Below are 27977 nucleotides of genomic sequence, written 5' to 3' on the forward strand. Positions count from 1 at the left end.
GAGAACCGCCTTCAGAAGACTGAGCCCCGCAGGGCAGCCTCGAGGGAGAGGCCTCGCCCCCCAGGCCATGGCTTGTGGGTTCTGATCTGCTGTGGTTGTCCCGTAGAGCTGCCTCTAGGTAAATTTTCCCTTCCTGTGCCCACCGGGCCCTGTCCCACAGAGAAGAAGTTGGGCAAGCTTCCCCTCCGTGTTTCTCGTAGAGGAACACTGCACAGAGCCAGGCTGAGACGCCCGCACGGGGAGTCCACCCCAGTCCTCTTTGCCCTTTGGAGACCGGATCAAGCTGGCGTCCCACGGCGGGGCTGGCTGACGCCTTCTCCAGACCCTCGACGTGCGTGAACAGTCCCTGCATGTTTGCACACGCACCTACACACGTGCACAGCTCCCCTTTCTTAGGGCCACGACATTTGTCCTTCTGCGACTGGGGTGGCACTGCTGGGTGTCTTCAGGTGCCGTAGATCTGAAACAGCCCAGAGTGGAACATGAGCCGTTATCATGATCTGTGTTGATAACAGTCCTCACTTTACCTCTTGCAGATCCTGATGTCAGATGGGTTGAAGCCCCAAAGCAGGTGGGGGTGGAGGAGAAAGGGCAGCAGGACAGGAGAGGGGAAGGAACTGGGAGAGAACGCAGGGAAATGGTCCCTGCGGCTGACTCATCCCTTCTCACGGGAGGTCTTAGACGATCACTGTGAAAGATACAGGTAAATGTGCACCCACTGATAAATGTACATTTCTGTTCACGAACGAAATAATAGTCCATCGTACGCGGTCCGTCCATACCATGGGATACTGTTCAGCCACGAGCAGGGATGAAGTTCTGACACATGCTACCACACAGATGAACATCGAAAGCTAATTTTAGGTGAACGAAGGCAGACACAGAAAGGCATATATAGCACGATTCCACTTATATGAAATATCTAGAAAAATCTTTAGAGGCGGAACTCAGATGGGTGGGTGCCAGGGGCTGGAGGGAGGGTGCATGGGGAGTGACTGCTTATGAGGTCCAGGGATTTCCTTTCGGGGGGATGAAAATGTTCTGGGATTAGACAGGTGCTGACCGCACGACACTGCGAATGTGCTAGATGCCGCTGAATTCTGCAACTTAAAATGGTTAATTTTATGTTATATGAATCTCACCTCAGTAAAAAAGATACAGGTGGGCAAGAATAAGCAAGTCACCTGTACCCTCAACACCTAACCAGTGCTATCACTGTAGCATCTAAGTGTGTGGCTTTCCAGATTTTAGGACTTTCTGTCACACGCACCCATCAATATACACCTGCATACCTGTGTGTAGTTCCCACAAATGGGGTAACACTCCCCCTACTTTTCTTTGCTCTGCTTTTCTCATCAGGATTAGAGCCCTCGGCTATATTCTCGGGGACCCACAAATTACAAGTGAAGTTTTTAAATGTTGTTTTTTCATTTGGATGACACATAAAAAACTTGTCTAAACGTCATCATAAAAATAAGCTTCCTTTCGGCATCAGAAAGACTTGTTTCTCCCCCAAATCGTGGACTTTTGAAGGCATCCAAGCAGGCTGTGGCCTCCCTGTGGGTGTGGGGCAGGCCCCCGGGCCCTGGAGAACGTGCATCTCTTGAGAAGCGCCCGGCGTTTGAGGGCCCAGGGCTGCAGCTCTGTTGTAAGGTTTGCAGGATTCCGTGCTTTCTGAACAGACCTTCATTTATGTAACCAGTCACCTCTCGACGTTTAGGGTGTTCTGAACTTTCTCTTAACAAGGCTGCTTGAGTGACCCGCGAAATCTGTGCCCCCTTCCTTAATGATTAACTTAGGACGGGTTCCAGCAGGTGACATTTCTGGGTCAAAGGCTTTTAACCTGCTGCTTTCCACGGTAACACTGCATGGACCCCCCCACCCCGGGGTGGCTGAGGAAGAGACTCCGCCGTCCCCTGTCCCTGGGCCGCTGATGGGGGAGGGGGCAGGCCCTGGGAACCGTGAGAACACGGGGTGCAGTCCCGGGGGATTCAGCCTCCTACCTGCTTCCCTCGCTCCCTCTGGGCAGCAGACTGTCTTTCCCGGTGATCCCACCCTCAGCACCCCCTCACATTCTTCTTTCAGCCCTGGAATGCGTCTGCCCCTTCCTGCCTCAGAGCCTTTTCCAATGCTTCTCCCTCTGCGGGGAGTTCCACGCATGACGCTCCCCTCCACAGCAGGCCCCTTTGGGTGCGTCCCAACCCAAAAAACCCTCTCACAGAGGCCCTCCTGATCTGCTGGTCACTCAGGCTCCCTTAATGCTGGGCTTGCCCGTGGGACCCCCATTCCATTCACCCGGCAGTGTCAGGCTCTCCACCGACCCTGAGGCCCCCGCAGCCGGGGCCAAGTCTGTCTCTGTCGGGCCCCGATCACTGCTGGATTCCTCACCCCAGCCCAGGGCTGGGCGTGCAGGCACCCGTGAGCCTGCATACACACACACACACACACACACACACACACTCTCTCTCTCTCTCTCTCTCTCTCTCTCTCTCTCTCTCACTCATACACACACACAGCAGGGCCCGGCCCAGGGCTGGCTGACAGAACGCATGGCCCTGGGAATGCTTGTCAGGAGGGTGCAGGCTCGGGCCACTGAGCCTGAGGCCCTTGTGCTGCCGAGTCCATGGTGTCCTCTGTCTCCCCGAGGCCGGCTGGACCTCGGCCTGGACCAAGACCTTGCAGGACAGTGACCTCTGCCTCCCTCCAGAGACAGCAAGCGGGTCAGGGTGGGGATGGAGGAGGTGGGGGGAGGGGGGATAGAGGGAGGGAGCGACAGAGAAGGGAGAGAGGACACAGGAGGGATGGCGAGGGGACCACACAATCTGACTAAGGGCGTCAGGGGGCCTCACCCGGAAAACAGGCCCGTGGCACTAGGCCAAGACAGCAGGGGTGTCAGTAGGGAGGGGAAGGCTGGGCCAGAGTCAGCAGATGGGCTCCAATCCCGGCCCCATCACCGCAGCGCGTGGCTTGGAGGGGCTGCTCACCTTCTGGACCCGGGTGGCCATCTGTAGAGCGTGGAGGAACCGTCCTCCATCTCAGGGCTCCTGTGAGAACGCTCCGGGAGATATCCTGCATTGTTTGGTGTCACGCTAAGAAAGTTCTGCGCTGGGTCTAACCTCAGGGTCTCCTGCTGTGGTTTAATCCCCTTGTAGCCTCCCTGTGTAGACCTGACTCGTCCTTGGGGATGTGTAGTGCAGGCCCCCAGGAAACCCCGGGGACCCTCACTCCCGGTGTAGGGGGGAGAGCTGGTGTGCAACTTCCAGGGACCGCGGCTCTGGCCTGGAGCTCAGATCGCTGGCCACCATGTTGTGAGGGTGCTCAAGCAGCCCCGCTGAAAGGTCAGCACGGCCGGGAACTGACCTCCAGCCAGCACCAACCTGCCAGCATGTGGTCCTCCAGTCCCACGTAAGCCTTCAAAGGACCGAGAGGCCCGGCTGACGTTTTGACATCAATGTCATAGAGATCCTGGGCCAGAATCGCATGGCTGAGGTGCTCCGGGATTCCTGACACACAGCACTGCTTGCTGTTCTGAGCTGCTGGGTTTGAGGTGCTTTGTTATACCGCAGTGGATCACTGACACGAGATGCTTTTGCAACTGGATGCGTGGAAAAGAATCCAAAAAAAAAAAAAAAAAAAGAATCCATAGGGAGAATATTCTGGGAAGAAGAAGTGCAAGGAGGAGTCCAAAAGGCATTTTGAAAAGAATCCCTTAGCATCTGGAAAATAGGATCAGTCCAGACTCCGGGGCAGGAGCTGGAAGCTTCACAGGACCAGGCCCACCAGCCCCATCTGTCCAGGGCCCCTGCTGCAAGCCACATTCCAGACACGGAACTTTTTGGTTCTTGAAAGCACCGCCCATAACAAATTACCACGAAGGGTGACTTAAAATGACAGAAATTTAGTCTCCCCATTCTGGAGCCCAGAAGTCCAAAGCCCCGGTGTGGAGAGCCGCACTTCCTTTGGAGGCTCCAGGGGAGGCCCTTTCCTCTCCCAGCTCCTGCTGGCCAGCTTTTCCTCAGCCTGAGCAGCACGGCTCCTGCCTCTGCCCCGTCTTCTCCCCTGGGTCTGTCTCTCCTCTGTGAGTCTCTGATAAGGGCACTGGTCATTGGATTTGCCCCCCACCCCAAGGTAATCCAGGGTGGTCTCCTCTTCTCACCATCTTAACTTAATGACATCTGCAAAGATCCTTTTTCCGAATAAGGCCCCATTCACAGGGTCCAGGGGTGAGGATGTGAACACATCTCTTTTGGGGGCAACTATTCAGCTCACTGCAGGCAGTGCACTAGACACCCAAGGGACCCTCCCACCGCAAAAACAAAACTTGGATTCTGGGATCTGAGAAGCGGAAGTCTCCCAAGACCTCTGACCTCTGTGGAGCAGGTGAGCGGTGAGCAGGCAGGAAGACCCCGGCCACGAGGGCAGATGCCCGCAGCTGTGCCCTGAGCCCTGCACCTCCAGCTCTGCGGGGCTCCCACCCGCACAGGCGCAATCCCTCCCAGCACCCTGGATTTAGAGCTACGGGATTCCCATGGGTTAAGGTCAAGTAAACATGAGTTCAAGATCAGACTGAGAAGCACGTGGAGGAGACGCAGCGCGAGTGAGAGAACGGGACAACACACGTCGGATCGAGACCCCTAGGACCCTCAGACACCCGCCTGGTCGGAACAGCGAAGTGTAAGTGCAGAGAGAGGCACGAGGGACTCACAGCCCTGCTGTTGCGTCACCTGAACGTGCCAACATCCATCGTGCAAAGTGCAGGTTCCATGTCTGCCCACGGTCCAGTGCCTCTGGGCCTCTGCAGGTTCTGTTCCTCTGCCTGGACTCCATCCTCCCCTTCCCTCCCCCTGCCCCCATCCTCTGGGTCTTAATGCAGACATCACATTCCCCAGGCCTGGCCTGAGCCTGAAGGCATCCACACCTCCCAAAACACCTGTCTGAAGGGAACTGCGTGACCCCTGACCTCAGTCCTAGGTCAGCGGGGCCTGCGGCAGTGGGATGAGCTATGTCTGGAAGGGCAATGTGCCCAGGACCCAAGTCTCCACTTCTCCATTTTCCCCCTGACATACTTGTGCCTGAGGCTGAGGGGCACCAGAAAAACCTGGAGTTTAGTTGAACATGTGGCTGCCCAGGAAAAAAAAAAAAAAAAAAAAAGACTACATTTCCCTGCAGGCTTTGCAGCAAGAAAGGTCATATGACTAATCTCTGGCCAATGGGATGTGAGCAGAAGAGGTATGCTTTTCTAGGTCTTGTCTTTAAAGGGAAAGTCATGCTCTCCACGTCCCTTTTTTTTTTTTTTTTTTTTTTTTTTTTTTTGCTATTCACGTCCCTTTTGCTCTTCCTCCTTGCTGGAGTGTAGAGGTGATGTTTGGAGCTGGAGCAGCCATTCTGGACCGCCGGACTGACAGAAACCAGGTGTTGAGGAGGTCCCTGAGAAAGTGCAGTCTCCATATCAGCCCTCCGACGCTTACACTCAGAGTACTACATGAAAGAGAAATACACTTCTCTCCTGATTAAGCCATTTCTATTTTGGGGTCCCTTGATAAAACGTGTTATATTTTCACTGACTCTTGGGCCGTTTCCAATGATGTATCTGTTTGGTCTGTGTATTGGGTTGGATAGTGCCCCCACCCCCGCCACCCCGCCCGGGTTCATGGTCACCCAGAACTTCAATTAGCAATAATCGCGCCTCGGATAAACCTCACTGGCTACGATACAGCCACTGCGCAAAGCTACCCCCAGGACTTCAGAATGTGGCCTATTTGGAAATAGGGTCTCTGAAGGTCATGTGAGGACACGAAGACAGAGAAGGCACGACATGGCTCTGAGCAGCGACTGTGTTTGGCTTCATTTGCAGCCTGATATGGTGCTTCTTCAATCACAAAAGCCGCCCCACAGTGGGCTGGCAGTCAAGGTGCCGGACGCCCCAGTGCCCACAGCCGCTGGTGTCACAGAGCATTGGCATGGCCTCTCCAAAGTTCGCTTAGGAGATTTCTGACTCTACCTCCATCCCTTCCTCCTGGCCCACACACCTTAGCCAGGCAGCTTGGTCACTGAATGTGGCTGGCCCCAGAGAGGAGCACCTCTGTCTGGTCGCCTTGGCAATGACCAGCATGAAAGGGTGGGGGTGCGGTTATGTAGATCCTTTGGAGAGAACCAGGATTCCACACCCCAACCCTCCTGTGCAGATGCTTCTCCCTTCTCCTAAGGGGACCCTCTGGCCAGCCTGGAGGGTCCACAAGGGGATCGAGGGGGTGCAAACTTAATCCTGGTCCGGCCACCTGGACTCTCCGATGGGACCATCCGGGTCATCAATCCGAGTATAACAATCACTTGGTTGAGGACATTGGGTGCCCGCGCTGTGGGCTGTAATGGGTCTCCATAAGTTTTATAACAATGTCCATGTTAGGAATTCCCTGGTAGTCCAGTGGTTAGGACTCTGCGCGTTCACTGCCAAGGGCCCGGGTTCAAGCCCTGGTTGGGGAAAGAGGATCCCGCAAGCTGTGCGGTGTGGCCAAAAAAATAAATAAAAATAAAAATGCCCATGTCCCTTTTGCACCGGACCTGTGTCAGCGGGGGTCCCATCAGGAGACAGAAGCCACATGGCAATCTCAACCGGGAAAGTTTGCTACAAGAATTACTAACTGTAACGGAGGATTGGAGTGAAGACCAGACACAAGAAGTAACCTGTAGGGAATTCCCTGGTGGTCCAGGGGTTAGGACTCCACGCTTTTACTGCCGAGGGCCCGGGTTGGATCCCTGGTCAGGGAATTAAGATCCCACAAGCCACGCAGCACAGCCAAAAAAAAGTAACCTGTAGGGCTGAGCTGGAACCCCAGCACCCAGGCTAAGATCTTGTTGGCAGAGCTCAGCTGTGGCTCTCGGGACAGCAGAGAAGTCACTGTGGTGTTGGCAGAATTGCAGGAAATCTGCCCTCCGGAACTTGCTGGAAAACCACTATCTGGGAGCTGGGGAAACTGCTTGCGGGGCAGTGTCTCGTCGGAGGCCCTCCCTCTGCTACAGAACCATCCCAGGGCTCATCTTTTCAACAAATGTGCTGGAATAACTGGATATCCATGCAAAAAACCCATACACAAAAACCCCCAGCTTCCTTTTCCGGTCAGCGGCCTGAGGTGACCTCTAAAAATGGTTCGCTATTCACTTGACCCAGAAAATCCCACAAAATCATGCAAGTCGAGAGGTTCAAATCTTCGTGTTCACTTTAAGAACACTCGTGAAACAGCGCAGGCCATTAAGGGTATGCATATCCGAAAAGCCACTAAGTATCTGAAGGATGTCACTTTAAAGAAGCAGTGTGTGCCATTCCGTCGCTACGATGGTGGAGTTGGTAGGTGTGCCCAGGCCAAACAGTGGGGCTGGACGCAGGGTCGGTGGCCCAAAAAAAGTGCTGAATTTTTACTGCACATGCTCAAAAATGCAGAGAGTAAGGCTGAACTTAAGGGCTTAGATGTAGATTCTCTGGTCCTTGAGCACATCCAGGTGAACAAAGCCCCCAAGATGCGGCGCAGGACTTACAGAGCTCATGGTCGGATCAACCCATACATGAGCTCTCCGTGCCACATTGAGATGATCCTTACTGAAAAAGAACAGATTGTTCCTAAACCAGAAGAGGAGGTTGCCCAGAAGAAAAAGATATCCCAGAAGAAATTGAAGAAACAAAAACTTATGGCCCGGGAATAAATGCTGCAAAAAATAAATGCAAATAAAAGTAAAAAAAAAAAAAAAAAAAAAAAAACCCCAAACCCCAAACCAAAACACTGCCTTGACCCATACCTTGCACCATGTACAAAAATTAGCTCAAATTGAATCACTGACCCAAGTGTAAAACCTAATACTGTAAAACTTCTAGAAGAAAAACACAGAAGGAAATCTTTGTGCCCCTGGGTTGGGTTAAGCGAAGATAAGGTTTCTTAGACTTGACAGGTGCAAAGGAAAAAATGGACAAATCAGACCTCACCAAAATTAAGAACTTGTGCTCTTTGAAAAGCACTGTTAAGAAAATGAAAAGGTAAGCCATAGACTGGGAGAACATCTTTGCAAATCTTTTTTTTTTTTTTTTTTCCGGTACGCGGGCTTCTCACTGTTGTGGCCTCTCCCGTTGAGGAGCACAGGCTCCGGACGTGCAGGCCCAGCCAACGGCCATGGCTCACGGGCCCAGCCGCTCCGCGGCATGTGGGATCTTCCCGGACCAGGGCACGAACCCATGTCCCCTGCATCGGCAGGCGGACTCTCAACCACTGCGCCACCAGGGAAGCCCGCGAATCACATGTTTGATAATGTACTGGTTTCCAGAAGATATAAAAGAATTGTCAAAGCTCAACAACAAGGAAACAATTTTTAAAAATGCAAAATTTTTGAATAGACTCTTTGCCAAAGATTATATACAGGTTGCAACTAAGTACATAAAAAATATTCAACATCATTAGTTGTTAAGGAAATGCAAATAACCACCACAAAGACACACCATTGCACACTCAGTAGAATGACCAGAATTTTTCTTTTTTTGACGTGACCGTTTTTAAAGTCTTTATTGAACTTGTTACAATATTGCTTCTGTTTTATGCTTTGGTTTTTTGACTGCGAGGCATGTGGGATCTTATCTCCCCCACCAGGGATCAAACCCGCACCCCCTACATTGGAAGGCGAAGTCTTAACCACAGGACCACCAGGGAAGTCCCGCATGGGCAGAATTTAAAAACGGACAATACCAAGCGCTACTGAGGATGTGGTGCAACCAGAACTCCCACGCCCTGCAGTGGGATGTAAACGCGCAGCCCGAAAGCGTCCTGGCAACTCTGGAGGAAGTTAAACCTACCCTGACCGCACCGCTCAGCGTCCCTGCTCTGTATCACCCCAGGGAAAATGGATTTCCTTCACACAGAACCTCGAATGCAGACTTGATGGCAGCTCTGCTCTTGCTCTCCCAAAGCCGGAACCAACTCCGAGGGCCTTCAGGTGGTGATTGGCTCATCAAGCCGGTGCCTGGTGCCGGGAGTCCCCCTGGCAAAGAGGGGGTGCTGAATTTCCAGGACCCTCTGCCTAATGACAGAGGCCAGACCTGAAGGCTGTGGCTGCTTTATTCCATTTATGTGACGTGCAGGGGAAGAGCCCGAGCTCCCCAGGGCTGGGCCACGGGAGGGCTGGAAGGAAGAGGGGCCCCGGGGTCCGTCGGGGGTGGAACTGTTCTGTAGCCTGAAAGCGGTGGTGCCCACGGGGATGTCTGTGTAAACACCGGCAGAGATGCACAGTGAAAGGGCGCATTTGCCTGTATTTCTTTAAACAGTGGGAGAAAGAGGCAAACGCTGCCGCAGTGTCCACGGCCCTTCCAGGCCGGGTGGTTGGCGCGGGACCCCACTAGGGACCTAGCCGCGACACGCCCCGGTCCCTGGGCTCACCGCCCCTCCCGCGCTCCGCGCGACCGACCCTGCCCCGTGGGACCTCCTCAGGCCGCCCGGCTCCACCACCCGTCTTTTCTCTGCAGGGGCCCGCGCGACAGCCCCGCCCGTGACAGTCCCCTCCCGAGACGACGGCCCCGCCTGTGACAACCCCGCCGCTCAAGGGTGCGGGCTGGGGGCGCGGGCGGGCGGGGCCTCGGCGCCCTCCCCTTTCTCTCCAGGGCGGGGCGCGGGGAGGGGGCGGTGGGGTGGAGGCGGGGCCTTAGTCACCGCCCACCAGCACCGCGGCCCGCCGCCGCGCCCCCTGCCCCCCCTCCCTCCCTCCTCCCCCTCCTCCCCCCTCCTCCCCCTCCTCCCCCTCCTCCCCCTCCTCCCCCCTCCTCCCCCCTCCTCCCCTTCCTCCCCCCTCCTCCCCCTCCTCCCCCTCCTCCCCCTCCTCCCCCCTCCTCCCCCTCCTCCCCCCTCCTCCCCCTCCTCCCCCCTCCTCCCCCTCCCTCCCTCCCTCCCTCCTCCTCCCCGCCGCGCGCCCCCGCACCGCCACCCTCGCGGCCACGCGCCCTCTCCCGCCTTCTGCTCCCTGCCCCCACCCCGCGCGCGTCCCCGCCGCGCCCCCTCCCCGCGCCTCCCCTCCGCGCGCGCCCGCCCGGCCGTCAGAGGCGAGCGCTCCGGCGCGGACGCGGGGCGGGGAGGAGGCGCGGCGGCCGTTGCGGGCCGGCCCGCGGGGCTGAGGCCGAGCCGAACCGAGCCGAGCCGGGCCGGTGCACGGCCCGCGCCCACCATGCGGCGGCTGCGGCGCCTGGCGCACCTGGTGCTCTTCTGCCCCTTCTCCAAGGGCCTGCAGGTAGGCGCGCCCCCGCCCCGGCCGGCTCCCGCCCCCGCCCCGCCCGCTGTGGGGCCCGGGCCTCGGCGGGGGCGCGCGGCGTCCAGCCTGGGGCCCGGGGCGGGTTCGGGACTCAAGGCCGATGAGCGCTGCGGTGCGTGGCCCCCGGGGAGGCTGGGGGCAGGGAGGGGACTGGGGACTGGGGTGAGGGTTGTCCATGCGGTGAGCGGAGCGGCAGGGCCCCGCGGATGTTGCAGGGTGGCACCCCTGACTCTGGGGCTGAAGGAGGCCCCACCCCGCCGCGGGCTGGACCTGCTCCCGCAGGCCCAGAAGCCACACCAAGTCCGCTCCGCTTCCCTCTACTTAAAAGACCAGGTTTGTTTTTCTGTGATGGAAAACTTGGGACCCATAGAACCACCCTAAGGACTACCCTCCCCCCGGGCCATCCCCCAGCCAGCCCGAGATTAGGAGTGTGCCCTGACCCCGCAGTGACCTTGGACGAATCACTGTCCCTCTCAGGACCCTGCCATCTGCAGGGGAGGCCCAGGCTGCCTCGGGTGCCAGCTGTCAGGAGCCCTGTCACCTCTGCTTTGGGTGATCTGAGCCAGGCCCACATCAGAGTCTCAAATCATCCAGGCCACACCTACGACCTCAGTGCCCTCCAGGACCCCAGCCCCTGGGCATCAGAGCCCAGGCCACCGTGTTCCCCGCTGTGGAGAAGGGTGGGAGCCGGGTAACCGGTGCTTGTCTGTGCCAGAAGCCCTTCCTGCCCGCCTGGGGCCTTGGGTTCGTGGTGGTCCCCACCCAGCGCTGGGCAAGGTGGGAGCTGAGGGTCTGTGTCCACCCCCATGCTGGGAGGCAGGGGGTGCAGCAGCCCCCGTCCTGCGGGAAAGGCCTTGACGGAGCTGCCGCAGGGGAGGCCAGAGTCGCGGGTCCCGGACCCTGGGTGTCCGGCCTCCGAGCTCAGCCCGGGAACGGCAGATGGGCATGGACAGGAGAGGGGTTCTGGTGGGTTCCCAGTGGTTTGAGCCCAGGACCCCCGTTAATGTCAGGACACACCCTGAGCCTCAGTTTCCCTGCCTGTGAAGCACACTCGTGGGTTGGTAGTGAGGGTTGGAGGTCGTGGCGCATGTGGGTCACTGGCCCCAAGGCTGCCGTTCACTGTGCTGTTACTGTCCCCCGAGTGACCCCCCCAGGCGGCTCCACGAGGAGCCGGGCAGGCCGCGGTGGGGGAGCAGCTGCACAGGACCCACTGAGGAGCAGCGCACTCCCTGTCCTAGGGGCTCACTCGCCCCTGGGTGACAGGACCCACAAGAGCCAGGGCAGGGACTACTTCTGGAGGAGGTGCCCACCTAAGATAAGGGCCCGGGGGTCGGTCACAGCTAGCCAAGTGCGGACGGTGTCCTGGGAGCTGGGCCGCCACCTGAAGGCCCGAGCTGGAGGGCGTCTGGCGGGACACTGGGCAGTGTCCAGGGTGGGCCCTGCAGTCAGTCTGGGAAGCCTGGGTCTGGCCCAGGGCAGCCCCTGGGTCCAGTGCAGGCTACAGCCTGCCCTCGTCCTGGCCATCCCCCCAGGACTCCCAGCGCTGGCCCCCCAGAGGCCCTGCCCACCTCCACCTCGGGGCGTGGGTCACCAGCGGCTGGAAGTCCTCTGACCTCATCCTGCCAGAAAAAACCCCCAGCTCCCCGGCCCCCCACCCACTGTCCCTGTGCTTTCCTGTTTTTCCCTTTGAACAAAACTGGCGGAAACAGATGCAGTGGCAGGGACTGGTGGGCCTGAGACCCAACCCGCTCACTCGGCCCCAGGGCCACCCCAGGCCTCTGAGGCTCCCAGCCTGCCCCTGGAGCTCTCAGAGGCCCTCCTGCTGCGGCACCTCCGTGTGAGTCGGTGCTAGGGAAGCGGGAGGTGAGGACCCCGCCTCTCCTGGAAGAACCGTAAAAATGAGCACAGATGCCTGGGCTGGGCCTGCAGGGCCCTGCCCTGTCCTCAGTGGGGACCCGTTGGCCCCATTTCTCGGCCCCAGCCCCCAGGTGACTAGGACCCAGGACTAACCAGGACTGGAGCCGCTCCTTGGCCGGCGGGTGGTAGGGTGCGTGGCCAGTGCTGGCAGTGGTTCCCCTCTAGGGCAGGCTGGCCTGAAGCCCCAGGCCCTCCTGCCCTCCTGGGCCCTGGGCCCGGGCCCTGTTCTCTGGGGCTCAGCTGCCTGGTCAAGGTGTCTGAGCTCTTGCATGGGTCAGCACATGGTAACCCCATCCCATCAGCTGGCCGCCCCTGGACAGCAGCCAGTGAGGCCTGTGATTTACCAGGGTGGGGGTAGGGAAGGAAGTTGATGCCCCTGCAATCCCGGCTTGGGGGCTGGATGGGAGACAGTGCCCCCAGCTCCTGCAGGGCTCTGGGGCTCTCCCACCCTGTGATTCTACCCGTCAGCTGGCGAAACGTGGCAGAGGGGCTGAGCCCTCCATAGAAGCAGTTCCCGGCCCAGCCCAGCCTTCCGGGACAGAGCCTGTGGCAGCAGGGCCAGCGGCTGCATGTCTTGGTTATCTGTTCTTTATCGTGGTAAATTATACATCACATAAATTGAGCATCTTAACCCTTCTCAAGCGCACGGTTCGGGGGCACTAAGCACATTGATATTGCTGTGCGGCCCTCACCATCCGTCGTCTCTAGAACCCGTCTCATCATCTTCCCAGACAAACTCCATCCCCTTTAGACACTCACTCCCCGTCCTCCCCAGCCCCTGGCCCCCAGCCCTTCCTGTCTCTGTGGATCTGACTCGAGGCCCTCGCATGGGTGGAATCACAGGATCTGCCTCGTGTCTGGCTCATTTCACTGGACGTGATGTCCTCCCGTCCTAGGGGCTCACTGGCCCATGGGTGACAGGACCCACGGGGGCCAGGGCAGGGACTGCTGTAGCCTGGGTCGGGATTTCTCTGCCTTTTCATGGCTGTATAATATTCCGTCGTGTGGACGGACCACATTTGGTTTATCTACTCATCTGTCAATGGACAAGTGGGCTGTATCCACCCTTTGGCTTCTGTGATCGTGGGTGGGTGAGGCCGTGTCTCTTAAAGGCTCACAGGGCGACCGTGCCTCCAACCCCGCGGCCCCTGCTGGCCCGGGTCCAGCCCGAAATCTCCACCACCCAGGGGGACAGTGCGCGGGGGTGTGGGTGCTCTTCCAGCCTGACCTTGTGCAGAGGTTACACGTCACTATGAAATGCAGGCAGGACAGGAGGGAAAATTGTTCGAAATCTCTTTATTCAGCAAAATAATGAGCGTCTACCCCATATCTCCCTCATTTTGGAATTTATTTTTACCTGCCCGTGAGATTTAAAGGTCTGGGAGACACCAGGCCCCGGCCCCACCCGCAGTGAGTAGGTGGAGGGGGAGGGAGACGTTGGGCTGGGCAGGTGCTGGCCCCCGGAGGGAGGGGCACCCCTCTGGAAGGCTGGGGTCCAGGATGTGGGGTCAGCACCCCAAATGCGGCGCTCCCTCATGGCCCCCTCCCCCGCAGGGCCGGCTCCCGGGCCTCAGGGTCAAGTACGTCTTCCTGGTCTGGCTGGGCATCTTCGCGGGCAGCTGGCTGGCCTACGTTCACTACTCGTCCTACGCTGAGCTCTGCCGCGGGCATATCTGCCAGGTGGTCATCGTAAGTGTCACCTCGGGCCAGGCCTGTGGGCTCCTGGGCCAGCACTCCTGCCGTGGCAGCTTAGAGACGTGGCTCAGCGGGTTTTAAGACACATCTGACCGTGCCGACTGCAGAGCTGCCCCTGGCGGGCCACGGGGGAGGCCAGAGAGGAATGCGGAGGCCAAGGGCAGGCTGCGCAGATGCGGGCGGCTGGGGACGGGCAGATGGACAGAGCCAGATGTAGAGGTGTCCATGAGGGAGACATATTAGCCCAGACGGGGACAGGCAGGCACTGGTGGCCTTGAGGGCCCCTCCTGGAGCCAGGAGTCCAGCAAAGGAGGCTGCGGGGCATGGTCTTCGGGGCCTCAGACGGGAGACAGCGCTCAGTCGCCACCGTGGCGTCTACGGCAAGGCCGTGCCCGTGCATGGGAGGGCGCGTGAGCCCGCGTGTGCTTGTCCACGCCAGCGCTTGTGCACCCACGAGCGTGCACACAGGGTGGCTTACTGCCCCTGCGGATGCAGTGACTGGCTGGAGGACGGGGTGAGGCCGGCCGAAGGGGCCCTGGCAAACCTCAGACTCTCATGCCCCCCGCCACCCCCGGCCGCCCGGCCCGGCCTCCCTGGGCAGGTTGGAGCCCTTGGTGAGCCGACCAGGGTTCTGAGGCCTCCATGCCACTTGGGGACAGACCTGCCCTGCCCCAGCAGAGCTCCTGGGGTCTCGAAGGGGGAGCCTTGCCTCACAGCAGCCAGGGGCCTGGAGTTTCTCCTCCTCTGCAGGATGAGAGCACTCCTCCTGGGGGGCTGTGTGGCGCCCCGGAAGGGCTCAGCAGGCCTGTTCTGGGCAAGGTCCCAGGGGGGCCACACTTGGGAAAGCCCAGAGGTGGCGGTGGGAGCGGGCACGGGGCTCCAGAGTGGGAGAGCCCGTAGGGACTTGTACGGGGCCGTTGATGGTTGGCTCAGGCCTCCTGGGGGCGGGGCTGCCAACCGGCACCGAGGGCGCAGTCCCAGCTCAGAGGAGAAGGCCTCGGGCCTCCCGGCCATTCTCAGGCAAGCTCATTTCTTCCAGAAAGGCCCACTGGGGGCCTCCAGGGGCCTGGCCCGAGCTGGGTGCCGGACACATGGCTCTGCCTTCACAGTCGGGGGCGGGGGGGGGGGGGGGGGGAGCTGGGGAGACCCAGGGGCAGGCGTGTGTGGGGATGGAGCCCGGCCTCTGGGTGCGGGCGGGAAAAGGCCCTGCTCTGGGGACCCCTCTGGCCAGGGAGCGGGGCGGGAGGGCTGGGATGAGCCCGGGGCCGCCTGGTGCTGGCAGTGGGTGGAGGGGCCTTTGCGGGCAGCAAGACCTGGAAGGTGGCACGCGATGGGGTCTGGCCAGTGGCATGCAGGGAGCAGACTGCTCAGGGCTGGCGGGTGTTTTCTGAGGACCTCCTGTGTGCCCCCAGCGGCGCCCCAACATGCAGAGGACTGAGGGGCCCTGGGGGAGCAGAGGAGGAGCCCGCCCCTCCCAGCCAGAGGGACTGCAGCTTCCGTTTTCCCAGAGTGCCCTGGCTGCTGGGCCCAGCTCTCCTGAGGCCTGCCCCTGGGGCCATGGGGACACCCTCTCCTTTCCAGGGGAGACCTGCCCGCCTCATGGGGGTAACAGCCGTCTCCAAGATATTCCACAGCTTGTCCAAGGCCACCCAGTGTGTGTGTGGGGAAGGCAGGACCAGGGGCCGCGGACCTGGTGCCCATGGGCCTCTGGGTGCTCGGCCGGGTCCCCACCACCGCCCAGTCTGCACACAGTAAACAGGCTGGGAGGGGAGATGTCTGATGCGTCGCCGGAGCCCTGGGGCTGATGGACACACTGCCCACCTCAGCTTCCGTGGAAGCCCCTCCCCACACTGGTGGGCGGTGTGGCTGACAGGTCCCTTCCCCCGCCCTGGCCCAGCCCTGCCGCCCAGGCTCCCTGGCAGGCCCCCCCACAAGGGCCCTGTGGCCCTGGGGCTTTTCGCGGGTCAGAACAGACCCCCGTGGTGGAGGGCCTCCCTCCAAGGTGGCAGAATGACAGTGTGTGGTCTCTTCGTTTTCCTCTGGATGAAGGGCTGTCGTGGCCTCCCTGGTCCCCATAGGTGAGTCCAGGGCCTCTGGCGCCTCCCGCCCCTCAGCACTCTCTCTGCACCTCCCTTCCCTCTCCTTCCTCCAGGCCCTCTCCACCAAGGGCCTGGGCACCATGGCTACGGTGATGAGCATCCGGGAATTCACCCCCCCACTCGCTCCAGACGCCACGACCCCCCCCCACCCCCCGCAGGGACGGGCCTGACTCCATCCCCTCCGGCCTCACGTGCTCAGGTCAGCCCAGACCCCCAGGACTCAGGGGGCTGCAAGGCCTCGTCTAGAGCCGAGAAGGGGCCAGTGGGGGCGGCAGCTACTCCAGAGCCTGACCTAATCACTGCAGAAAGCTTCTCCCTGTGCATCTGGCTAAAGAAGGGGCCGGCGGGCGGCCAGGACAAGCCCCCGCCTCCCCAGGCCACTTCCTGCATCTTCCTCTCCGCAGTGTGACCAGTACCGCAAGGGCATCATCTCAGGCTCCATCTGCCAGGACCTGTGCCACCTGCGCCAGGTGGAGTGGAGGACCTGCCTCTCCTCTGTCCCGGGCCAGCAGGTAAGCCCAGCAGGGTCGGGCCAGGGTCAGCCCCGGGGCTCAGACGCCCTCGGTGCAGCCAGAGGAGGACATCTGCACGGAGGGTCCCTGTGGTCCCGTGCAGGTGTACAGCGGGCTCTGGCAGGGCAAGGAGGTGACCATCAAGTGTGGCATTGAGGAGAGCCTGGACTCGAAGGCGGGGGCAGACGCGGCCCCCCGGCGGGAGCTGGTCCTCTTTGACAAGCCCACCCGCGGCACCTCGATTAAGGAGTTCCAGGAGATGACCCTCAGCTTTCTCAAGGTCAGTTGGCCCTCCTGGGGGCCAGTCAAGTTCATGCCCAGGGACGTGTGACAGGGCAGGAGGCGGGCTGGGTGGAGGCCACACGGGCCAGCCAGGTGCCTGGCTAGCCCCCCAGCTCCAAGCAGACCCGCCCTCAGGGAGCAGCCGGGGGCTTGAGGCCCCGCCCCAGGGGCATCTTCGGGGAGAGCGGGAGGGGCAGATGAGCAGTGAGGGGGCCCCAGGCTCCGCAGCTGGGCTTCCAGGGGTGGCAAGGGGGCCTTGCAGGTCCCTGGCTGTCCCCTCCATCCTGTCGGCTGGAGGCGGGGCTCCCCCTGCCTGGCGGATGTGCGGGGTCCGGAGCGCAGACTGCTGGCCGGCTGGCCGACGCCCTGGCCTCCTCTCTCCTGCCCCCAAACCGCAGGCAAACCTGGGAGACCTGCCCTCCCTGCCTGCGCTGGCCGGACAGGTCCTGCTCATGGCCGACTTCAACAAGGACCACAGGGTGTCCCTGGCCGAGGCCAAGTCAGTGTGGGCCCTGTTGCAACGGAACGAGTTCTTGCTGCTGCTGTCCCTGCCGAAGGAGCACGCCTCCCGGCTGCTGGGCTACTGCGGGGACCTATACCTCACCGAGGGGGTCCCGCACAGCTCCTGGCCCGGGGCCGTGCTCCCGCCCCTGCTGCGCCCGCTGCTGCCAGCCGCCCTGCACGGGGCCCTGCAGCGGTGGCTGGGGCCCGCGTGGCCCTGGCGCGCCAAGATTGCCATCGGCCTGCTGGAGTTCGTGGAGGAGCTGTTCCATGGCGCCTACGGGACCTTCTACATGTGCGAGACCACGCTGGCCAACGTGGGCTACACAGCCAAGTACGACTTCAGGATGGCTGACCTGGAGCAGGTGGCGCCCGAGGCCGCCGTGCGCCGCTTCCTGCGGGGCCGCCGCTGCGAGCACAGCTCGGACTGCACCTACGGGCGCGACTGCAGGGCGCCCTGCGACACGCTCCTGCGGCAGTGCAAGGGCGACCTGGTGCAGCCCAACCTGGCCAAGGTGTGCGAGCTGCTGCAGGACTACCTGCTGCCCGGCGCCCCCGCCGGCCTGCGCGCCGCGCTGGGCAAGCAGCTGCGTAGGTGCACCACGCTGAGCGGGCTGGCCGGCCGGGCGGAGGCGCACCACGCGCTGGTGCTCAGCCACCTCAAGACCCTGCTCTGGAAGGAGATCTCCAACACCAAGTACACCTGAGGCCGGCCACGCCTGCCCTCGGCCCCCCCCCCAAAGGACGGGGCTGCTCGTGTCGACCCTACGGGTCTCAGAGCTCAGGCGGCCGTGGGGCTCCTGCCCCTACACCCGCCACCCCCACGGGTTTCTAGGCTCCCAGACGCGACTGTGCAGGCGGAGCGGGAGAGGCTGGGAGGAGAGGGAAGGACCTAGAGCCCGAGCACCAAGGGCTGGCCAGGGGACCTGCCTAGACCAAGGTTTTGTTACTTTGGAGAACATGCGTGTAAATAAATAGATTTTCCGTGAGCACCCGAGTCCCCTCGGCCCACTCCAGACGCCAGCCTGGACGGTCTGCTGGAGGGCAGCCACATCCTGGCTGTTGGTTGGCTGGGGTTACGACTGGAGCCAAGGGCAAGGGCGCTGCAAGCTGAGCCCCCAACCCGGATCCGGTGTGGTTCCGATGGGGATGGGAGGGTGGGCTGACGGAAGTTTTTTCTCCAGTTTTCCCCTCGTAAGGAGCTTCTACACTAACTTCTCCCTGTGCTGCCCAGAGCAGTGCGGCCCAGCCTACGAAGGCTTCTCCACTGGAGCCAAAGAGCCGCTAGGTGTAACACCCACTGTCCGGGAAGAGGCCAAGGGACCCCTGTTCCCTCCTCCCCCGGAAACAGGAAGCTGTGAGCCCAGGAGCCTGACCCTCTCACACCCTCAACTCCTGCTGCGTCCTCAGCTGGTAAGACAGAGAAGCGCAAGTCAAGACAGTTTATTCAAGACCCATTCATTCTCTAGTCCTGCCCACATGGAGACACCCTCCTTGAAAAGGGGTTGAATCCTTCCGTTCACTTTAACACCTTGTGCTGAAGACACGTGTTCCAACTATGAGATCCACATTCTTAAATCACTAGTTCTTAAACCTCATCTAGATTTCCCCCCCTGGATGGGGGGAGATGACCCAACACAGCGAAGAACGGCTCAGGACTGTGGGCTCTGCTCACCCAGGAGACCGTGCCGCTCCCCTGACCAGCGGGCTGGAGCCAGGATTAGGGCCCCGAGACGAGGGGCGCCTGCTGGGCTGCCACCCCCGCCCCCGCGTCCTGTCCTCTTCACTAGGCTGGCCGTCACCTTCAGTTTCCCTGGAGTCTGGGGATTCCAGAAGGTCTCCGCTCACAGGTGTGTGTCGCGCCCGCTGCCTCAGCACCGCTGATCCACACCAAGGGGGAAAAGCACACACAACTGCTTTTCGGCGCACCGACGTTCCACACACAAGTTATTTTATTAAGCCCGCAGGTTCCTTTTCATCAGAGGACATTCGCAAGGCCATGACTTCCCCCGGCTCCCCACTGCCCTTGCCAGCAGACTGGACGTGCGTGGCCCCCGTGCTGTCGCACACACCCCTCCTGGCTCCACTCCGGCACACTCTTCTGGAGAACTGAGGGCGGTGCCCTGGGCTCTTCCGGCCAGATCTGCAGACAGAAAACAGAGATGACCCACTCGCCACGCCTCCCAGCGCTGGGTGGGCTGGACCCCAGTCGAGCCTCCTCAGCAGAGCACCCGGCTTCTGGAACGCAAGGACACAGCTGCTCAAGCCTCTTCAGCCTCTCCTGCCAGACACGCCAAGCCCTGCTCCCCTCGCCTTCTGACCGTTCCACCCAGTTTCTAGGGGAATTCAGCCAGGGAGGTTCTACCAAGTAGGATGGGACAGGAAACCCAGCTGCTGCCGGGCTCAAAGGTGGACCTACCGGATGTACCGCCACCTGCCACCCTCTCTGCCCAAGTCGGCTTGCTTCCGGCAATTACACTCTCACCCCAACCCCACTCCAGTTGACAAGCCACAGCACACGACACGAGGAAGTGGGCAAAAACGCTGGTAGCTGCTTAGTAGCAGCCAAAAGTTCAAGATTCTCAAAAAAACAAAACACAGAACACAACAAAATAGCACACTTCCAAAACCGGGATTAAGGACCAACCAGACACACGCTGTGCAGGCCGCTCCCGCCCACCCTACGGTCCCTCCCAAGGGCACCGGGGCTGGCTCTGAGGCTGGGTCACACCAGCTCCGGCGGAAGCCGGCTGTCCCGTCGCGAGGAGCCTCGGGCATGCCGTCTTGGAAGTGCTTCTTTCTGGCCCGAGCCAGCCGGCCGGGCCGCCCTGAGCCACAGGCCTGGCCATTTGCTGCCAACACGCTGTCTAACGGGGGAGGTGGCTGAGGTCAGGCCACTGTCCTGCCTCACCGCCAGTTCTGCCCACCGAGGCCTTCACTGTCAGCTACTGGGACATGCTCACCTCTCCTCAAAGCACACCCACAACTTATACCATGTGCTTGTATTAAAGGGTCCAAAAGTTCTGTCAGACCCCCAGCCAGGCACCCCGCTCCCAACTTACCTGTCCTGAAGCCAGTCCTAGAGTGACAGGAGCCACACCTGCAGGTCTGTTCCACTGACCAGCCGCAGAGGACCAAGCTGGGCCCACGGACCTGAGAAACAGAATCCAATCCGTGAATCCCTCCCAAATTATCTTCTATAGCCTTGGCCCCACCAGCATTTGGGACCCTGTAGCTTTACTGTGGGGCCGTCCTGGGCACCACAGGACATGCAGCCACAGCCCTGGACCCCACCAACTAGACGCCAGCAGCACCCAATCCCTTTCCTGCCCTGCGAGTTGCCACGTGCCCTGGGAGGGGGACAAACTGCCCCTAGGCGAAGAGCCACTAACCTACAGCTTTTGTCCAACCCTCCAACTTCAACATTTCGGCAAACAGCAAACTGCACTCTCCATCTGCAAGGAGACCACGACACCCCTGGTCTGGAGGATCATTTTATAGGGTTACAGTCGGCCCGTCGAGGGGCTCCACAAAGGGGCCCGACTTCTGCCTCACCAACAGGACAAAGGCCAGGAGCGAACCTCTGGCCTTCCTTCCAGAGTGACTCGTCTCAAGGTCCTCAGAGTACGAGCGCTCGTGGACCAGTGGCTCTGGGCCCCCCCCTCATCCCCACCTAGGGTCCTACTCTGAACATGGCCTGGAAGCCCCACAGGACCTTGATGCCAGCTCAGCGGCCCTCAGCCAGGGATGCAGGTCAAACTCGCCCAGGGATTCCTAAAAACTCCTCGCCAGTCAGACCAACAGAACATTCATTTCCAGTAAGGACTCTCTCCTGGTCAATCCCATTGTGCCCAAAGCTTGCCATATGCCTGTACACATATCTCATTTAATTCTCACAACGAGCTTTATTTTATAAAGAAAAAGAACATCGAAGTCTTCAAGGGCCTGCACACAGCTCCCACTGCAAGCGCACGTGGAAACAAGGTGCTCCCTCCTGCAGCTTCTGGTGATGTCCGGCTACAAACCATTCTTAGCGCCCACTGTTCTGAGCACTGAGCGTAGAAATAGCCGCTTCCTCTCCGCCCCAACGTCACAGGTGCAGCAGGGCTGCCACACCCGTGGTGCCGGCAAGCCCGGCATCTGCAGGGCAGTGTCCCGCCCGCCCAGCAGGCCTCCAGGAGGAGCTCAGAAGAGCACCGCCTCTCACCTCGGTCTGGACCGTGTCGGCTGGTCATTCTTGCCTAGGTTCACAGGCCAACAGCCGCTGTCCTTCCTGTGCTGAACAAGTGGTCGGCCCAGAATCAGAGCGCAGGAAAAGCTGGCTACCGTTATTACTGTTGCCAGTATTTAAAACTAGTGGAGGCTGGGCTTCCCCGGTGGTGCAGTGGTTAAGAACCCGCCTGCCGATGCAGGGGACACAGGTTCGAGGCCTGGTCCGGCAAGATCCCACATGCTGCGGAGCAACTGAGCCCGTGAGCCACAACTACTGAGCCTGCGCCACAACTATTGAAGCCCGAGCGCCTAGAGCCCGTGGCTCCAGTGAAGAGGAGCCCCCGCTCGCCGCACCTAAAGAAAGCCCATGTGCAGCGACGAAGACCCAACGCAGCCAAAAATAAATTAATTTATATATAAAAAAGAAGTAGTGAAGGCTGCTACTGACACATGAACCCTTCACCTTTCCACCGTCACCTTTCAGACCCGCAATGGGCAGCCCGAGGCAAAAATTGAAAAGGGCTGCCTATGCTGGCACCTGGCAATAGGCTGGTGTCTGATGAACCCAGGGGACCGTAGTGCAGCCAGGAGGACCCTCCTCAGAAATCTCTGCACCCTCTCCCAGGGAGCTACTAGTGAGGTCCTAGATAGATCAACGGATCAAAGTACACTATACAAAGCAACACAGGAAACAGTCCTCTAGAATTCAGAAAAGCGTCACGTAAGGCAGCACAGCCGGCCTTTGGAATCGTCTAGAATTTAGAAAAGCCTCACGTAAGGTAGCACAGCCGGCCTTCGGAATTGTCTCTGTAACGTTTAAACCTGGCAACTTTATTTCTAGAGTTTCTGGCTGCACAACCCATCATAAAATTTCTTTTAAGAGAGAGTAACTACCCATGGATCCACCTAATGTAAGTCTCATTATTTCAGATTGTTAGGTGGTTATTATTGCGCTCACGCTAGAAAGGAAAATTTTAGGGCCACCCTTTAGTCCAATGTGACAGACCTTCAGCAAGTCAGTCTTACTGAAACCCACTCACCTTTCCTGCTCATCACTGCACCAGCGGGTCACTCCTACCTGCTGCCGTCACACACCTGGCAACCTCGTGTTCCAGGGCCGGCCAAGAACTAGGAGGGAATTAAGAGTGCTTTTACATCACAGGCTTCAGGCTGCCGGTAGACACACCCCCAGTCAGCACAGTCAAGTGTCAGACTATCAATCATCCAGACGTCCACGGGCCAGGACGCTGGGCACAGTCAGGCCTCTCTTCTCTCCGCCACCTAATGACACAGATGTGGTACAGCAACCACACCTGCAACGCCTCTAGGGGCAGTGCCTACAGAAGATTAAATAACTCAAGTTTTTATTCCCTGACCACATGGATGCCCTGGCCCCGTGCTTAGAATGTAACAAAAAAGGCATTCAACTAGCACAAAAATTATTCTTCAGCGCAAACCTGTCCCAGCACACGTGTCAACTCACCTGAGACCCCAGCAGGCCCCTAGTTCTCAGCAGGCAAACTCCCTAGAGAAAAAAAGAAATCCACGCTTTATAACAACCTTACAAGCCCACAAAAAGGCCCTTCACCCAGGCTTTATTTTGCTGCATTTGATCTCCAGGGCCTACACACCAAACCCAGGTACCCTCCGTGTTTTACTCCCTGTTTAATTTGGGGGTGTGTGGAAATTGCAGGTTACAATACAGCAGCGCAGACCGCAGGTGATCAAGGGACCAGGCTATGAATGCGGCCACCCCTTCCACAAGGAGGCCACCGCATTCACACCCACTATAGTTCGGAGATCGCCTCACTCTTAGAGCTCAGTAAGCAGTGACAACCAGTCCGTTTAAAGACAAAACAACAGATGGCCAGGAGCATAACGTGACTCCCTCAAGGTCGCAAGCAGGGAAAGCAGTGGCGCTGAAGGCGGGAGGGGGCAATTTCCGAATGAAATGTCCCGACTCACCCGTTAAACTACTGCTGCCTATAGCCGTGTTCTCGAGGCTTCAGAGCCGGGAAGGTGCGGAAAGCATAGCAATCCGCGGCGCCCCCAGCCCCGGCCCCACGATGCTACGCGGAGGCGCCGGAACCTCGCCGCACCCACCCCCGCCAACACAAGGGATCTCTGCGCCCGCCTATCCCGCGGACCCGGGCGCACATTCGACCATCGCGACCCACGATGGAGACGCGGGGGTCGGGGTTCGGCCGGCAGCGGGCGCCGGGTCGGACGGGGACCCGGGGCCGGCACCCCACCATCCCCGTAGCCCGGAAAGGCCGCGCGACTGCGCGCCGCGCCTTTTATAGCGCGGACGGCGGCCCGCGAGGCCCAACCCGCGCCCTCCCCGAGTTCGCCGCAGCCGCAGCGCCCTCTAGCGGACCCTCCAGGCTGCACCGAGCATGTGGCGCCTCCGTACCTCGGCCGAGCTCCGCGGCCGGGCCTCCTGCGCTCACCTATCGCGTCCACGGGCCCTTCCCGAGCCAGCCCCTCCCAGCTGTCAGGAAGTCCCGCCTTCCCGCCCGCGCGTACGGCCCGGACAATGGCCGGCGGGACGGCACGAGTCAGCTTCCTCGAAGCGCTTAGAACAGGGCCAGGCACAGAGGCACTTGATAACGTCTCCCGTAGTTACTGCCGTGACCCCACGAGCGTCCCTGCAGCTGGGGCCACCTCTTTGTTCCCTGCAGAAGGGCCTCCCGCTTTCTGGGGAGCCTTGGCTGAGCTGCTCTCCCTGCCGCAGCGCCCCTGGAGCCCCTGCCACTCAGGCTGGGTCTGAGGCCCTGCTAAAGCTTCACGTTTCCTACAGCGTAGGGAACTCTGCCTTCGCTCCCTCAGGAGGGGTCTCCTGGGTCCCACCTCTGACACGGGGTAGGGGCTGCCGGGGGTCGCCGGGGAGCGACACTTTGCCCCCTTTGACAGGGAGACCTCTGAAGTGGGGTCAGCAAGGACCCGCCACGAATTCATTAGTCCTCTGGGATTTCTCACACGCTAACAAGTTATTGCTGACTTGGGCTACTCCCCAGTGCAAGGCCACACTCCTACAGGATTCTCTGTGGTTAGCAGCGCCTGTCCTCGGGGCAGAGTGGGGAAGCCCAGACCTGCCCCTCTGGGCAGCCCCTTTGGCCCCTTAGCCAAGAGCATTCCCAGCAGCACCCTGTCCCTGGGCAGGTGGGGTGCCCTCCCCTTGAAGCACAGTGCAAACAGAAGGAGCTATGGGGCGTGGTTTTGCAGGCACAGGCTGAGCTGGTTTGGGGAAGGAAGGACCCGTCCCCTCCCACCCACCCAACCGCCTGGAGGAAGCTAAGTCCCAGCCAGAGGGAGCAGCTGGCAAGCCAGAGATCCAATTCTCCAAGAACAAGAAGTTTCCAAAACTGGAGAGGGACTTCCCCGCCCCTCTCACAGCATCCCTCGGCCACCCCCGGATCGACTGCTCCACCGCCCTGGCGCGGGCCGTCACGCTCCGGTCCCCGAGGCAGGTGGTGATGACGCAGTTGGTCACACTGTTGAACTGAGTGACAGTGGCACAACGGTGAAAGCCAAGTGCTCCCTGCCCTTCTTGTCCCTCTGGGACCAGATGGAGCCCAGGCAGTGGTAGGGCATCGCTTTCTTGAACAGCTCCTGGGGGCAGGGGGAGGGGCTTCCGGCTCTGCCGCACTGCAGCTCAACACCCACAGTCCTCCCCAGGCCCAGGCAGGGTCACTGGTCGGAGCTGGAGCTCTGGAAGCTGGGGACGTAGGGGGCGACCATCTTTGCTCCCGGCCTAACCTCAGCCTCTGGGGACTGCGCCCTGTGTGTCCAGCACACACCTTGTCTCATACGCTCACGCCCACCCCCCCCACAGCCCCGCCTCTGCCGCCCTCCCAGGAGTCTCAGCCCCAGAGTGTGGACCCCTGCTTTCCCAAACGAGGCTCAGAGTGGTCAAGGAGATCTCAGACGTTGGAAACTGTGACCAACGTTAAAATCATGTTTGCATTCGACCGAGACTCTCCACTTCCAGGAATCTGTTATAAACAAAGATGTATGGGCGCGGACGTTCCCTTCAGCACAGTGATGAGGGGGATAAATAGGAAATGGACGCAACACGCACAGTAGGGGCTCTTCGGAAACTGTGATTCGGGGCCCTAGGAAATGCAAAAGAGGAAGAGGATGGACTGAGCAGTGTCCGCCAGGGGAAACCGGGTTCTGGAAGAGCACATGCGCCAGAATCCTCCCTGCCCGATTCCCGCAAAAGCACAGGCACACACAGAGGGGGAGGGCGGGAAATGGGCCACCACCTGCTAGAGTAGGAGGACTTTGTTCTTTAGTTAATTCTTAAATCCTTTAGAATTCATTATTTTACATTTATTGTCCTTGGAGTAAAAACCTTTAAAAGATAAAAATGAAATAATGTACTTTATTCCATAGATGAATGCTAGATAACATACAACCCTCCAGGTCCTCCCGTCCTGTCTCACCTCGGCCTGTGGGTGGGCTGCCCCACCACGGCTCCCAGCGTCCCTGCCTCTGCCACACATGCCTGTGTCATCCCTCCCCTGAGGGTGGATGGGCTTTGGGACTGGGTTCAAACTAACAGAATTGGGCAAAAGGGATGGGAGGTTGTTTCCAAGACTGGTTTATGAAAAGTCTGTGACTTTCTGCCTGGTTCCCTCCCTCCTGTGTTCATTCTCTCTCCCCGTCTCTGTCTCTCTGTCTCTGGTCCAATGTTCTAGAGAAGCAATCAGGTATTACGGGCTGCCCTAAGAGGCTCCAGTGCAAAGAACCGACACTGGGTCCCGGCCCACAGACAGGAAAGACCCGAGCCCCCGTCCAGACTGATCCCGCCAATAACCCGAGAATGATCTCAGAGACAGACCCCTCCCTGACTGAGCCTCAGTTGAGACCACAGCCCAGCCTCCTGGGGGACCTCGGGGCAGAGGCTCCCAGCTGAGCTGAGCCTGCCTCCTGGTCACAGACACTGAGAGGGTCAGTGTTTGTCCTTGTACGCGCTACGTCAGGGGATGCTGTCGCATGGCACAGACACCGGGACGTCCTTCCGGCCCCGGGTCTGGCCCTGCCTCCCCCATCCCCCCACCTCCTCTCCTCCCAGCTCTCTCCAGCCACACTGGCTGCTGTCTCGCCTGCTCTCCGGCCAGATTCTCTTCTGCCTCCGAGTCTCTGCACCTTTGAGCTCCGCCACCGCCCCCCCCCCCCACAGCTCACTGTCACAGAGTGTGCAGGGCTGGTTGCTCTTGTCTTTCTGGTCCCGGCATCAATGTCACCAGGGAGCCTTTTAGACCCCCAGGGGCTCCTGGCCCTCCTTCCAGGACCCTGACTCATTCCCTAGAGCACTTGCCCTTCTCTCCCACGTGAATTTGCTTTCCTGCTCTTGTCCATCTGCCCCTCCAGGCTGTGAGCTCCTGCAGGGCAGGGACCATCTGTCAAGTCAGCACCGCCCCCAGGGCTAACAGGGCCCCTGCTCAGGGTGAGTGCAGGGGGGACGGTAGCTGAATGATCTATAGAGGGTCTCAGAGCCCCCTCCCGCCTCTGAGCAGCTCCCACTGTGGGCCTGGAGGCTAACAATAAAAGGTGCCTGTTGGGTCCGCGGCAGGGGGACGCCCCGAATGACCCCGGGTGTCCCTTCCCTGCTCCAGTTGCTCCATCCAGTAGAGTGCGCACGGCCCTCCCCCTGGTGGTCATCCCAGGAACTGCAGCCCCAGGCCCGAGACCAGAAAACTAACCACAGAACTTGTTGGGGGTCCTCAAGGCAGTGGTTCCACCACGGCCGAGGGGGCAAACGAGCAGGACCTGCCGGCTCCTGGGGGATGAGAGGGACCTCAGAGCCACTCTTGCTCCCCTCCTTCCCTCCACTGTCCTCATGTCCAGTTCACTCCGGAGGCCTCCTCATCCCAACCAGGGCCGTGACTCCACCCACTTCCAAATGCGGACCCCCAGGCGCCAATAAGGAGGGTCTTGTCCCTGGTCCCCGACGAGTGGTCCAGTCTCTGCCACCTTCTGCACCCCCAGGTCCCCAGTCCCCCAAGTCCCCAGGATGCCCCCTGCTCAGAAGGGCCTCAGGGGGTAGAAAGCATTTCCCAAGGACTCAGAGCAGAGTGGGTCAGGGATGGAGAACCAAGGCCCGCAGACGCCTCTGCAAGCTTATGGACCCTAGGGATCACCCCGTCTGTGCACCCACTTTACAGAGAAGTAGGCTGAGGCCTCCTCTCCTATAGCCCCTCCACAGTAGGGGTAGGTCTCATCCTAGGGCCCCGGACCCTGGGCACCCTGGGGACCCCCTGCCATCAGCCTGGCATCTCTCCCCTCCCTGTGCTATGGGACCAGGCATGTTGCTAGGCGGTCAATATCCCTGCCCCATGGCAGAGCTGCCCCCAACCTCCTTCTCAACCCTCTCACCTCCCCCATATGCACTCCCCTCTGACCCCCAGCAGGGCAGTCAGTGTGTGAGTGTGTGTGTGAGTGTGTGAGTGTGTGTGTGTGTGTGTGTGTGTGCACA

General features: G+C 60.1%; 2 protein-coding genes, 2 non-coding genes and 1 pseudogene across 4 annotated transcripts; 2 read left to right on the plus strand and 3 right to left on the minus strand.

The window, feature by feature from the left end:
- Window positions 1–5664: 5664 nt before the first annotated feature.
- LOC136125203 (U4 spliceosomal RNA) lies at window positions 5665–5731 on the minus strand (annotated as a pseudogene).
- Window positions 5732–7111: 1380 nt separating this feature from the next.
- Window positions 7112–7742, plus strand: LOC136124431 (large ribosomal subunit protein uL22-like). Its single transcript, XM_065879140.1, has one exon. The coding sequence runs from the start codon at window positions 7144–7146 to the stop codon at window positions 7696–7698; it is 555 nt and encodes a 184-aa protein (XP_065735212.1). The 5' UTR covers window positions 7112–7143; the 3' UTR covers window positions 7699–7742.
- Window positions 7743–10191: 2449 nt separating this feature from the next.
- Window positions 10192–17988, plus strand: DIPK1B (divergent protein kinase domain 1B). The gene is made up of 5 exons (XM_065879667.1): window positions 10192–10254; window positions 13747–13881; window positions 16391–16498; window positions 16602–16778; window positions 17179–17988. The coding sequence occupies exons 1-5, from the start codon at window positions 10192–10194 to the stop codon at window positions 17986–17988; spliced, it is 1293 nt and encodes a 430-aa protein (XP_065735739.1).
- A 3300-nt stretch (window positions 17989–21288) lies between these two features.
- Window positions 21289–21422, minus strand: LOC136125221 (small nucleolar RNA SNORA43). Its single transcript, XR_010655990.1, has one exon. It is a non-coding gene; the product is annotated as a small nucleolar RNA SNORA43 (small nucleolar RNA).
- A 1275-nt stretch (window positions 21423–22697) lies between these two features.
- LOC136125223 (small nucleolar RNA SNORA17) lies at window positions 22698–22828 on the minus strand. The gene has a single exon (XR_010655992.1). It is a non-coding gene; the product is annotated as a small nucleolar RNA SNORA17 (small nucleolar RNA).
- Between the last annotated feature and the right edge of the window lie 5149 nt (window positions 22829–27977).

This window comes from Phocoena phocoena, chromosome 6, assembly GCF_963924675.1.
Source record: "Phocoena phocoena chromosome 6, mPhoPho1.1, whole genome shotgun sequence".
NCBI classification, from domain to species: domain Eukaryota; kingdom Metazoa; phylum Chordata; class Mammalia; order Artiodactyla; family Phocoenidae; genus Phocoena; species Phocoena phocoena.

Coding starts and splice junctions, on each gene's coding strand:
- DIPK1B (XM_065879667.1), top strand. CDS start 10,192: ATGCGGCGGCTGCGGCGCCTGGCGCACCTGGTGCTCTTCTGCCCCTTC. Junction 10,255..13,746: donor CCTTCTCCAAGGGCCTGCAG/GTAGGCGCGCCC, acceptor CCTCCCCCGCAG/GGCCGGCTCCCGGGCCTCAG. Junction 13,882..16,390: donor ATATCTGCCAGGTGGTCATC/GTAAGTGTCACC, acceptor TCCTCTCCGCAG/TGTGACCAGTACCGCAAGGG.
- LOC136124431 (XM_065879140.1), top strand. CDS start 7,144: ATGGTTCGCTATTCACTTGACCCAGAAAATCCCACAAAATCATGCAAG.